At 54.5% G+C, this 12,877-nt stretch overlaps 2 protein-coding genes across 3 annotated transcripts; one reads left to right on the top strand and one right to left on the bottom strand.

Annotated features, from left to right (window-relative positions):
- The first annotated feature begins 2,035 nt into the window (after nucleotides 1-2,035).
- On the top strand, nucleotides 2,036-4,663 carry NDUFC2 (NADH:ubiquinone oxidoreductase subunit C2). Its single transcript, XM_039566452.1, has 3 exons — nucleotides 2,036-2,265; nucleotides 3,176-3,322; nucleotides 4,166-4,663. Exons 1-3 carry the CDS (start codon nucleotides 2,127-2,129, stop codon nucleotides 4,213-4,215), a joined length of 336 nt encoding a protein of 111 aa, XP_039422386.1. The 5' UTR covers nucleotides 2,036-2,126; the 3' UTR covers nucleotides 4,216-4,663.
- Nucleotides 4,664-7,281: 2,618 nt separating this feature from the next.
- Nucleotides 7,282-8,444, bottom strand: LOC120411493 (thyroid hormone-inducible hepatic protein-like). Of its 2 annotated transcripts, none has more exons than XM_039566948.1 (2): nucleotides 7,956-8,444; nucleotides 7,282-7,669 (listed from the first exon to the last, which is right to left on the bottom strand). In XM_039566948.1, the coding sequence occupies exon 1, from the start codon at nucleotides 8,373-8,375 to the stop codon at nucleotides 7,974-7,976; it is 402 nt and encodes a 133-aa protein (XP_039422882.1). In that variant the 5' UTR covers nucleotides 8,376-8,444; the 3' UTR covers nucleotides 7,282-7,669; nucleotides 7,956-7,973. The 2 variants fall into 2 exon arrangements, with proteins under 2 accessions (XP_039422882.1, XP_039422876.1); XM_039566942.1 differs by having other exon boundaries at nucleotides 7,282-7,674; nucleotides 7,956-8,443.
- Nucleotides 8,445-12,877: the final 4,433 nt, after the last annotated feature.

The raw sequence follows: 12,877 nt of genomic DNA, 5'->3' as shown, positions 1-12,877 counted from the left end.
TTTTAATGCCATTAAACATACCAGATAATGTGGCTGCATAGTTGTATTTGTAATTCATGTAAAATTCTACAACTCTAACAAAAGACTAAGTATCCACGGTTCCTGTAATGACTTAAGGAAAAGGTAGATTGTTTTCTGCCTCTGTGGAATCATGTTCCCTGAAGGATAGCAGTTATTTCTGCAGTAAATAATTACACCTTTTAAACCCTACATAACTCTCCCTAGAAGATGTTGCTCTGAGGTTGGGGTCTGGTTTGGATTCCAGTGCTGACATAAAACTGGGAGGAGAGAGGGATGGATTTATTTTCATTATTACTATTTCTGACAGTAGTTGTTGAACTTTGTTCCATGTTAGCTGAAGAATGGGCCCTTTTCATCAAGGATAGCCAAGGGGATAGTTACGCTTTTTGAGTTCTTTGAATATTTTGGGTGTTTAAAATAGAGTGGCTCTTGTTAGGACAATAGGTGAGTGGTAGAGTAATCGCTGTGGATGTTTCTGTAACCAACTACCTTGTACATTTAAAGTTTTCACTGCCAGTGAGTTTATATTCAAGACATTCTCACTCTAGTTTTCATTACTTTCTCATAGTTTCCACTTTTTTTACACCATCAAAGGCTTTGCCACATTGTTTTTAGCTGCTGTGGCTGCCAGTAGTGCCACGATGCTTCTTGCACCTGTATTGCACCTCAGGTCCAAGCCTCAAAGCTCTGCCCAGGCTAAGGCATCCACAAAGCTTGTGTTTATCTATCCACTGTGCTGTCCTGTGGAGGGAAATGCTCATATACAAAAAATCCCTACAACCACCCCTCTGGGCTCTTCTCCAGCAGTGCCTTTGCACACTGTGAAATCCTCCAAGAAGAGGCTGCACAGCAAACCTGTGGGTGTGCCATCCCTGGAAGTGTTCAAAGCTGGGTTGGATAGAGCAACCCGGTCCAGTGGAAGTTCTCTGCCTGTGGCAGGGTGTTGGAAGCAGATGACCACTTAGGTCCCTTCCAACCCAAACCATTCTGTAATTCTGTGAAGTTAAACCTAGGGCCTGATTGTGTAAGTGGCCATGTGTCACCGTTGTTTGATGCCAGGTTCAACTGAAGCATCTCCCACTGTGGAGCAGTGACTGCCCCACCTCCTCTTCTGTGGATGTCAGGAAAATCCACAAACGCCAGGGTTTATGTCCAAAAAGGAGGCAGAGGAGTCCTGCAACTTCATTCGAATAAAGAGAGAGCCCACCGGGGCACACGCCCGCGGGGTTTTCTCTCTCGGGCTTTCGGAGGGCGCAGCCTCCTTTTATCCCAAACTCCCGGCCGCATGTTGCCCTCGTCCTTTCCCCACTGGCTCAGGTACAGGGAAGGTACAGCCTTCCCGAACCGCCTCCCACATCTTCCCCCCTCGAACCTACTGTTTTACCCCAAAGCTCAGAAGTTCAGGCTTGTGCAGACCCTTGTGGGTTTCAGGAGCCAAGCTGTGTGGGCTCTGCAGCAAACCTGCTGCCCAAAGTTAGTAGAGACATTAAGACCCATTTCAAAGACATTTACACCCATACCTTCACCCATCGAATGGTTTGTAAATTAGCTTTCCTCTCATGGACAAAGGCTAAATAATGCATTTTTAGGAAATAGGCTGAGAAGCCTTTAGGCCCTGTGCTGTTTTGTTAATGCAGGTTTCTTTAACGGTTCCGTCAGTCCTGCTACAGTGGCAGATGATTTAATGTGATTTCGTACTAATAAAAAAAGGAAAACTAACACTGTGGGGTAGGTCTCAGTCTTTAATCTGTCGCAGGAAGAGCTCTGAAAATTAATTCGATTTTAGTGCGTAATTAACCTCCTAATTTACTTCCCGACCGGCCTCGCTGGCCCTGCAGAGGCAGCGGGGCCGCCTCACCCAGTGGACTCAGGGCTGCAGGAACTACCGACCGCGACCCGGCTGAGGACGCTCAGCCTGGGAGTTTGGCGCGGGGGGTGGGTTTGTGGGGTGAGGGGGTTGGATTTTGGGGTGATTTTTGGGGTGGGTTTTTTGTCAAATAACCGTAAGCGGGGAAGGCAGCGGAACGCGGGAGCGCGGCGCGGGCCGGCGGGGAAGGCGCAGCCGCCGCACCGCTCCGCCCGGTCACCTTCGGCGGGCGGCAGCCATGGTGTTCCTGCCCGACGAGTCGCGGTCGCTGCCGCCGCCGCCGCTGCTCAACAAGGGCTCGGTGTGGCTCGGGTTCGCGGGGTGGATGTCGGCGCTGCTGAACAACGCCTTCAACCAGCGCCCGGTCTTGCGAGCCGGTGCGGGGGGATGGGGGCACCCTGAGGCGAGGGGGAACGGAGTGGGGTGCGAGGGCAGGGTTAAGGGAGAGTCTGGGGAAGGGGCTGGGTGGGGTCTGGGGTCCCTGAGGGGTAAATGAAGGGGGGGAAGGGAAACAGCGAGGAATGAGGGGCTGGAGGGGACACGGGAGCTGCGGGCGGGGGAATTTGGGTGACCTTGAGGGTTACAGGGGCTGGAGATGGGAGGAGGGAGCCCTGAAATCCGATGCTAGGGGTGGTAAAGGGAATTTGTGGGCCTGGGAAAAGGGAGTGTGGCATCTGGGGTCACTCTGAAAGATAAATGAAGGAGGGGGGAAGGGGAAACAGCCGGGAGTGAGGGGCTGGAGGGGGTTTGGGGGCTGCAGGTATGTGGGATTTGGGGTGACCGTGAGGGATGTCGGGGCTGGGGAAAGGGAATGGGGAGATAGCGGGAGTATGTGGGCCTGGGCTCGGGGTCACTGAGGGATAAATGAAGTGGGGAGGGGAAGAGAGCGAGCCCTGAGTTCGGGGAGGCTGTTGGAGGGGAAGGGAGTTCTCTGTGTGATTGTGGGGATGGAAGTCAAGGGATGGGAGCCCTGAAGTGAGGGGTCTGTTGGCACGGGGAGATTTGGGGTAATTGGAAAAGGCTGGGAAAGGGACATCGTATGGAGGTGGAGGGGATTTGAGGTGACTCCCTTAGGGATATGGGTGCCGGGAAGGGAAAGGAGCCCTGAGGAAAGGTGGGCATGGCAAGGGCTGCGGGAGGTGTGGGTGCTGGAGGGGCGAAGCGGGGAGAGGGGAGCTGGGGTGTGGGAGAGCAGAGTGTCTGGAGGGCCTGGGGAAAGCGGGGCCGTGCCTGAGGCCCTCGGGGAGCTGGGAGAGGTGGGGACGTTCCTCTCTCCTCCTGCTGCAGGTGTTCATCGGCAGATCCTGTTCGCTACCCTGGGCTGGTTTGTTGGCTACCAGCTTGTGAAACGCGCGGAGTACATGCACGCCAAGGTGGACCGAGAGCTGTTTGAGTACATCAGGCACCACCCAGTGGACTTCCACGCAGCAGCAGGTACACTCAGCCGGTGTTTTAAGAGACTTCAGCCTGCCGTAGTCTGCCAGTTAACAAGTGCTAATGTCTGTAAAGGTGTTTCTGGGCTATGTCTTCCCTGCTTCTTCACAATCTAAATTGCAGCAGTCTGAAGGATTTTATGATGTGAAAATAGATACTGTTACTGAGCTGTTGCTACGCTGGATGACTGCCTCTTCCTCCTAAAAGCTCATTTTAGTATAAAAGTAGCAGAGCCAAAAAAAAAAGGATAGACCAAACTTGTACCACTGAAGAAGAAATAATGGAAAATAGAGGTTTTATTCTTGTAACTTCACAGTTGTACTGTCTATTCCTGTAAAATGCCTGTGCATGTAGATTCAGAAATCACATTATGAATTTTCAGAAAACAAGTAGAACAGGTGAAAAAAGAATTAATAGAAATGGCAGGAAACCTGAAGTGGTGCTGGCTTAGAGCAATAGAGAATTGCTCTAAGGGTTTTTGTTACTAAATGTAGTCACTGAGCCCAATGATGCAATGGCAAATTTGGGTGAAAATTGTCCATTTTCTGATACAATACAGTTGGGTGACTCTGGCTGTTGGGTTGTGGTCTGCATTATGTTGGAAGGAGTATGTAGATAATAAAATGTAGAAATAAAAAAGTGTTACTACTGAGATCCCTCCACAGGGATCTGTGGAGAGCCCTACAGAAAAAAAGTTGTGCATTTATTTACAGCAGCAAGCTAATGGTTTGCTGTGGGTAACAAAACTCAGATTTTTGGTGGCTTTGTTAGCATTAAGGATTTAATATGAAACATCTTCCAAATCGATCTCAAATGCTGATTAGGTTTTCCCGCCTCTTGCAGGAAAGAAAAGAATAGGGCAGCTCTTGGAGGATTTCCGCCCAATTCGCTGATGATTTCTCCAGTGGCGACACGTCACAGGATGAATTCCTGCCATCCCGAGAACTTCGGCAAGGTGGCTGCAACTGTTGAACCGTCCATGGCTTGAAAGATGACACTTTACTCACTTTCATGTAATAAAAGTTTGATTAAATACTTAGTGTTTAATTATTTGCTCTTCTCTCCCATTATGGTTTGTCAATACGTGGATGACTGATATTTGTAACTTTGATTAATGTTTTTTTCAGTTGTTTTATTTGCAAGAGTGGGAAGTTGTTCACACAACATGTATTTTATAAAACCCAGAGAGCAATTCTGTGAGTTCCTCCTTTTTATTTCTCACTGGCATTTCTCCTGACCCTTGAACATGTTCTTGACCAGCCCCTGTAGATGCTGTAGCCTACGTCTTGCTGTAAAATTAATTCTGAAGAGCTAACAAAAATATATGCTCTCCCTAATTAATTCCATGGCTATGTTTTTTATTATTATGTCGTTTTTTCTTTGCTAATAGTGAGGATCCAACCTTTCTGCTTTCCCAATTTGTCATCGGCTTCTGAATCCAAATGCTGAGCACGCTTAGGGGTGGGGAGGTTGTGTTAATTTGGGATTTGGGGATTCTTACTCATTTACCATTTTGGGTGAAAACTGTGCTTTATCTCTTGTCTGCCTCACACTGAGCCCCTGTGCCAGGTCACTGCTCTCTGATGGATACGAAGTCCCTAAACAGATTTAAAAGAAGTGCTGCCACCCTGATTTGCTTCAACAGTGTGAAAGGAAATGCCCTTTCCCCGTGGTGGCAGGCAACAGTGCGGGTGCCCTGGGAGCCTGTCCAGGGCAGTGCAGAGCCAGCACCCCCTGCCACACCGGAGACGCCTGATCTGCTCTGTCTGCCAGCATCCCGCTGGGACCAGTGCTGAGTTATCCCAGGACAAAGAAGTCTTCTGTGGCCATCTAACCTCTTATCAGCTTTGGCCAGCAGCGGTGGCCAGCAGCAGGGCACCGTCAGGCCTTGACGCAGCCCTGGGGCAGCGTGATGCAATGCCCTGCAATCGGAGCAGGCAGAAGGTTCCTGTGACACACCGGGCTCGCAGCCAGCTGCAGGGACAGCGGCTCTCAGAGAGACCCACGGCTCCTGGGGGATGCAAGCGGCCCACAACACGTCAGCAAGCCCTTCCAGCTGTCCCAGGTCACAGACCTTTGGGGGCATCCTGCATCTCTCACTGGCCACGTTCAACAGCCGTGGTCAGCACTCACCCTGTCTCTCCTGCTGTGACGCTTCCCTGGGGCACCACGAGCCTCTCCAGCCGCTGAGCACGCTGCCCAAGCCCAAAGCCATCGCTGCAGGTGACTGCAGGCCCTCCCCGCTGTGACACTGGTGGGGCTTAACCCCAGCCAGCCCCCAAGGCCCACACAGCCACTCGCTCACTGCCCCGCCAGCGGGATCAGAGACAGAATCAAGGGGAAGAACAAGAAAACACGTGGGCTGAAATAAAACCAATTTACTAGGGAAAGCAAAAGCCGTGTATGCCAACAGAGCAAAACAAGGAATTCATTCACCACTTCCCACGGGCAGGTGGGTGTTCAGCAGTCCCCAGGATTGCAGGGCTCCATCACAGGTAGCGGTGACCTGGGGAGACAAAGGCCACCACTCCAAGCGTGGCTCACTTCTTCCTTCTTCCCCCCACCTTATATACTGAGCATGATGTCATATGGTCTGGAATATCCCCTGGGTCAGTTGGGATCAGTTATCCCACCCCTGACTCCTCCCAGGTTCCCATGCCCCCCAGTCCCCTCACCAGCGTGGCAGTGCAGAAAGCAGCAATGGCCTTGGCTCTGTGCAAGCCCTGCTCAGCAATAACCAAAACATCTCTGCATTATCAGCCCCTGTGTTCAGCACAAATCCAACACAGAGACCCATGCCAGCCACGGGGAAAAAAATCATCACTACCCCAGCCGAAACCAGCACAGCCAGCCGCGTTCTCCAGGGGACATAGGTCCCATCCTTGAGCTCCAACCAGGAAAACCACCAGAGGGACATCACCACCTCCGTGGTCCTCACCTCACTGGGAACCAGTGCCCACCCATTCCTTATGGTTCAACACCTGGCTCTGCAATCAGCATGGAGGCAGAAGAGCTCCAAAGGGAGAGCTCCATCAAGGCCCAGCCAGAGGTGGCATTGCCATGGGGATGGCCCAGGTCTCTCCCAACATGCCCCTCATGCTCCATGTTCTCTGGATAAGACAAGGCTGCGACTCTGCCGAAGCTGAGGACGGACACAGAGAGCAGATCAGCTCCGAAATCCTCTCTGGCTGCAGGGAACTGTGTTTGCCCTCATGTGGGGAACTTGCTGATTGGCAGCTGCTTTCCCAGAAAAGCAGCACTTCTGGGTGCTGGTGCAACGAGCTCCTTGGGTCTCTGTGGCCACAGGGCTGGTGTTTGGGCAAGCCTGCCCCACGAGCCACCATCCTCCTGGGGAGCCCATCCCAAGCCATGGCTCAGGAGGGGGGAAACATCACCTCATGTGTCTCCAAATGACCCCCTGTTGTCCCCAGTAGCTCCTGCTGACACATCTCCCATGGCTCTGACTGCCCCAAACCCCTCAGAACTGTCCTTGTCCTCCCTTGAACCTGACCAGGACCCTTTCAGATGTGAGGCACCTCTGGGTCTGGCTCAGCTGCCTCCTCCAGAGTCCCCAGTCCCCTCAGCTGCTCACTCAGCCACAGCTGGCTGGAGACCCTGTCCCTGCTGCCCACACTGGGGCAGGACAAGCCAAAGCCAGAGTGGTCTCAGCAACTGGGAGAAATGGCCTGATCAGGTGAGAGGAGATGGGAATCTCTAATGTGGTTGGACACAGCTCTGAGCTACCTGGGCTGGTGCAAGATGTCCCAGCCCACAGCAGGGCATTGCACTAGGTGGTCTCTGAAGATCCCTTCCAACCCAAACCATCCCATGACTTTGGGATTCTTTGTCCCTTTCTAATTCCCCATTACTGTCCTGGGAAGTTCCCTCCCCACAGAGCCAGGGTCCCCCTGCCCCGCTCTGGGGCACTCCATGAGTGAAAGCACCACACTGACAACGGCTTCACGGGGCTTCTTTTATTAGCAGAAACAGGGGGAAGCGCCCTTGGAGTCCAGGTACCAGCTGGAAAAGGGCTTGGCAGTCTCAAGGGACTGTTGGAGGTCAGGGCCACCTCAAAACACCCCCAGCTTCATGCCACTCTTTGAAAATAAAGAGGAGGGCACGAGCCTGCAGCTCTTCCAATGGCCTTCCCGGCACAGCCAGATGCTTCTTCCTATGAGGATACGGCACCATGTGGATCTCCGGTGGTCACAGCCATGGCCGGTGTCAGGGCCAGTGCCGGTGCCGGGAGGTCAGATCAGCTGCCGCGGAGTGGGGAGTGCGAGCGTGACTGGGAAGAGCCTGCGCTGCTCAGCGACGGGGTCGTCTTCTGCTTCCTGACACCAGCACCTGTCCTGCAAGAGCAGCATTCCTTAACTCCAAGGATCATCCCAGGGGGACACACAGTCCACCAACCCTGAGTCCATAGACCCTGAACCCCCGCAGTCTCTGCACAGAGCAATGGCCTGCGTTCCCTCCTCCAGCGTGGAGAGGGATATCTGCCCCCAGCTGAGGGGCCAGCCCCCATTCCAAGGCCCTTCCCAGCAGGTTCCCACCCCTGCACTGTTGGGGACCTCTCCAGGGAGGCCACCCCTTGTCTTGCTGCCCCTGCACTCTGCATCCCCCCAGCTCTTACCTGGTGGCCAGCACAGGGTCACCAGCTGGGCTGCCCCTCGCTGAGGTTGATCTGCTCCAGGATCTGGCTGTACCTCCGGGTCAGGGCGTTGGTGTCCCTGGTGAGGTGGGTGAGGACCTGCTGCAAGCCACTCAGGTGGTGGGACAGGCGCTCCTCCAGCTGGGCGTCCCCGGCCTCGTTGCTGTCCGAGGATGTGTCCATGTCGGTGTCGGCACCGGTCGGGCTCTGGTCACTGACAGAGGCCAGGCCTTTCTCCACCATGGGCTTGATGGCCTTGAGGAGCTGGTAGCGCTCGTAGAGGTCCGTGTGGCTCTCGGCGTCTGGGGCTGCCCCCTCCTGCTGCGGGAAGACCCCTCGGAGCAGGCTGGGGAACATCACCTCCTGCTCCATCTTCTGGGTGGCTGAGAAGTACTGCTCCATGGCCCCTCTCCTACAGCTCTGGCAGTGCTGCTCTGGGCTCTTCTCGGAGTGCCACCTGCTCCCTGTCCCTGCTGGGGCCTTTTTATGCAGTGCTGGGACCTGTCCCTCCTCTGCTGTGCCCTGCTGTCCTCCCCTGCCAGCCCTGGTTGGCCTGGATGGCCTTGGGGTCGGGCTTGGCTCCAGCCCAGCTGGGGCCCGGCCATGCTGTGTCCCTGGCTCTGCAATCTGTCCTGGCCCAGCCTCCCCGTGGCCTTCGCCCGAGCTGGCCGGGGGTCCCGCTGCCTCCCCATGCCAGGAACTACGGGGCTGTAGCCAGGAGGAGAGGTGCCCAGGGTCTCTCCCATCGTATACTATCTCAATCCTCCAACACATTCAGTTCTGGGCCCTGTGGGAGTGGGTCCAGCTCCTGCCCCACGGTGTGGGCAGGCTGCAGGGACCGTCACCTCCCCTCATCCTGGCTGCCATGCGCTCGGGACGTGAACACTCCAGGGACATTGAGCAACCCCTTTTGCAGACATATGGAAATCTCGCTGGAAATACACTGGGACATGGGTGTCTGGGCAGAGTGAAGCCTGCTGGCATCCAGAGATTGGGGTCCCCAGAAACATTCACTTCCCCCGACCCCTCCCCGTGAGCTCGGCTGGGATGTGGACAGGGACAGGTGTAGGAACCCAGAGTGCCGACAATATTTCTCTGCCTGTTTTTAAGAGTTTTTACCCCCCTGGACACCACTGGTATAGCTTTAAACCCTGGAAAAAATTACCAACAGTCAGACAACAACTAGAAAATACAGTGGTGTGAATTAGGTGATAGACTACTATGTAAGATTGTCACAGGGTGAAAATTTTAGAGGTTTTAGGCTTCTTTTTATAGTATATAGATAAGAGTAAAAAATACCAAAATGGAGGAATGTTGTTGTTCTCTAAACCTTCTTCTCCTTCTTCTACCACTCCATATTTTGCAGTAAAAGTAGTTTGGATTGATTGGATAGAAAATTCCACAGTTCCTGCCCGTGTTACTGAATAATTGGTAAGAAAGTAAAAATAACGTATGTTTTTAGTAACTAGTGGTTAAAATATCTTTAAAAGGCTGTGTAAATCTTGATAATTGCTCTCATTCCTACTTTTCCTCCTTCCATGCTGTACCTGGGTCACGCTAGTGGCTCAGTTTCTCTGATAAGACTTAATAAACAACTATCTAGAAGCATTGAAACTACAGAAGACGTCTCGTTTTATCTTTTAAGCGCCTTGCAAGGACTTTCAGCAAATTCTCTCCCATCAGGAGAGACTTGATTTATGGCACGCTAAAGTGTCAACAGGGACCTGGCTCTCTGAGTGTAACTCCTGTGGCAGCAGCAGCAGCACAGAGCCATTGCTGCCCCCAGGGGATTGTGGATATGGGTACCCTGCCTCTGTCCCCATCTTGGGAGGGCAAAAGCCACAGCCAGGGCACCAGCCAGCATTGCCTGCCCCTGCATGTCCCTGTGGCATGTGGCAATCAGGGTAGATGGTTGTGTCTGGGGAAAGGCTGTGGGGTACCTCGGGCTGAGCTGAACTGGGGTACCCAGCCCTGGTTTGGGCCCCAAGGAAGCTGCTGCAGACCACCAGGGCCCCCGGGAGCTGCACTGAGATCCTCAGGTCTCTGCTGCCAAAGACCCCCAGATCCGGGCAAGCCTACCCCTGACCTGCCACTCCCCCGGGCATCCCCACCTCAGCCCCAGCTCAGAGGGCGGCCCGTGCCACCACATGTGTCCCCAAGTGTCCCTGTATCATCCCTGGCACATCCTCCTGTCTTATCCCTCTGCAGCACCAGGGGAAAAGAGTGTGGCACCATGCTCAGCACGTGGGGAAAGAAGGAAGAGAGGCACAGTCGGAGTGCTGGCAGCTGCCTTGCCAGGTCACCACGCCATGCCATGGAGCCCTGCTCTCCCACAGGTCGCTGAACACCTGAGTGCCTGTGGGAAGTGCTGAATGAATTCCTTCTTCTGCTTTGCTTACTTGTGCAGCTTTTGCTTTGCCTATTAAACTGTCTTTATCTCTACCCACGAGTTTACTTTTCTTACCCTCCCGATTCTCTACCCCATCCCACCTGGGCAGGAGTGACAGAGCAGCTGAGTGGGGCTGAGTTGCCAGTGGGGGTCAAACCATGATACCCACAGTGAAACTCCAGCCCCTGGGCAGGTGTGTCCCGCCCCCAGCCCACCCTGGGGGGACATTGTGATGTCCCTGCACCTCCAGGAAGCTCCATGGTGGCCCAGAAGTCCCAAGAGCGTGGGGCTGGCAGTGTGTGCACACACCTCAGTGCAGCCCCACTGGGCCCCACTGCAGGACACCCAGGGATGCCACGGGCACCCAGAAGGGGAGAAGAGGAGCCGTGGGTTCAGGTCTGAGGGGGAGAGGGCAGGCGGCAGAATGGGCACCTGGCTGGGGTATGAGGGGACAGCGGGAGAGCTGCCAACACTGAGGGTTGCAGAAGGGATGAAGGACCCTGCGGTCTTTCCCAAAATAGAACCATTTCCTCCAATTGCCACACACTGCAAGATAAGAGGGGACAGGAATTGTGGCCGTCGACCAGCCCCGGCCTCTGCTCCAGAATGGTGGTACTGGGGGTGATGGTGGGTTAAGGCCAAGGCCACAGAGAGGCTGGGGCAGGAGCCAGGGGTGGCAAGGAGGAGAGGTCCCTGGCTTCTCTACTATCCTTTCCGATACTATCTCAACCTTCAAACATGTTCAGTTTTGGGGACCTGTCGGAGTGGTTCCACCTCCTGCTCCCAGGTGTGGCCAGGCTGCAGGCGGCAGTTCTGCTGGGGACCATCACCTCCCCCACGCCTTGCTGCCATGTGCTCAGGATGTGAATGCTCCAGGGACATTGAGCAATCTCTGTCCATGACTTCCAGCCAAACAGGCCAGCAGACACCAGCGTGGAACATCTCACTGGGAGTGCTTGGCTGCATGCAAGCTATCATTGCCCACATCTCCCCAGTACCGCCATTCTGGAGCAGAGGCCGGGGCTGGTCGATGGCCACAATTCCTGTCCCCTCTTATCTTGCAGTGTGTGGCAATTGGAGGAAATGGTTCTATTTTGGGAAAGACCGCAGGGTCCTTCATCCCTTCTGCAACCCTCAGTGTTGGCAGCTCTCCCGCTGTCCCCTCATACCCCAGCCAGGTGCCCATTCTGCCGCCTGCCCTCTCCCCCTCAGACCTGAACCCACGGCTCCTCTTCTCCCCTTCTGGGTGCCCGTGGCATCCCTGGGTGTCCTGCAGTGGGGCCCAGTGGGGCTGCACTGAGGTGTGTGCACACACTGCCAGCCCCACGCTCTTGGGACTTCTGGGCCACCATGGAGCTTCCTGGAGGTGCAGGGACATCACAGTGTCCCCCCAGGGTGGGCTGGGGGCGGGACACACCTGCCCAGGGGCTGGAGTTTCACTGTGGGTATCATGGTTTGACCCCCACTGGCAACTCAGCCCCACTCAGCTGCTCTGTCACTCCTGCCCAGGTGGGATGGGGTAGAGAATCGGGAGGGTAAGAAAAGTAAACTCGTGGGTAGAGATAAAGACAGTTTAATAGGCAAAGCAAAAGCTGCACAAGTAAGCAAAGCAGAAGAAGGAATTCATTCAGCACTTCCCACAGGCACTCAGGTGTTCAGCGACCTGTGGGAGAGCAGGGCTCCATTGCATGGCGTGGTGACCTGGCAAGGCAGCTGCCAGCACTCCGACTGTGCCTCTCTTCCTTCTTTCCCCACGTGCTGAGCATGGTGCCACACTCTTTTCCCCTGGTGCTGCAGAGGGATAAGACAGGAGGATGTGCCAGGGATGATACAGGGACACTTGGGGACACATGTGGTGGCACGGGCCGCCCTCTGAGCTGGGGCTGAGGTGGGGATGCCCGGGGGAGTGGCAGGTCAGGGGTAGGCTTGCCCGGATCTGGGGGTCTTTGGCAGCAGAGACCTGAGGATCTCAGTGCAGCTCCCGGGGGCCCTGGTGGTCTGCAGCAGCTTCCTTGGGGCCCAAACCAGGGCTGGGTACCCCAGTTCAGCTCAGCCCGAGGTACCCCACAGCCTTTCCCCAGACACAACCATCTACCCTGATTGCCACATGCCACAGGGACATGCAGGGGCAGGCAATGCTGGCTGGTGCCTTGGCTGTGGCTTTTGCCCTCCCAAGATGGGGACAGAGGCAGGGTACCCATATCCACAATCCCCTGGGGCAGCAATGGCTCTGTGCTGCTGCTGCTGCCACAGGAGTTACACTCAGAGAGCCAGGTCCCTGTTGACACTTTAGCGTGCCATAAATCAAGTCTCTCCTGATGGGAGAGAATTTGCTGAAAGTCCTTGCAAGGCGCTTAAAAGATAAAACGAGACGTCTTCTGTAGTTTCAATGCTTCTAGATAGTTGTTTATTAAGTCTTATCAGAGAAACTGAGCCACTAGCGTGACCCAGGTACAGCATGGAAGGAGGAAAAGTAGGAATGAGAGCAATTATCAAGATTTACACAGCCTTTTAA

This window comes from Corvus cornix, chromosome 1 (genome assembly GCF_000738735.6).
Source record: "Corvus cornix cornix isolate S_Up_H32 chromosome 1, ASM73873v5, whole genome shotgun sequence".
Taxonomy (NCBI): Eukaryota; Metazoa; Chordata; class Aves; order Passeriformes; family Corvidae; genus Corvus; species Corvus cornix.
The sequence above is the reverse complement of the archived record's forward strand: the minus strand, read 5'-3'. Positions and strand labels throughout refer to the sequence as shown.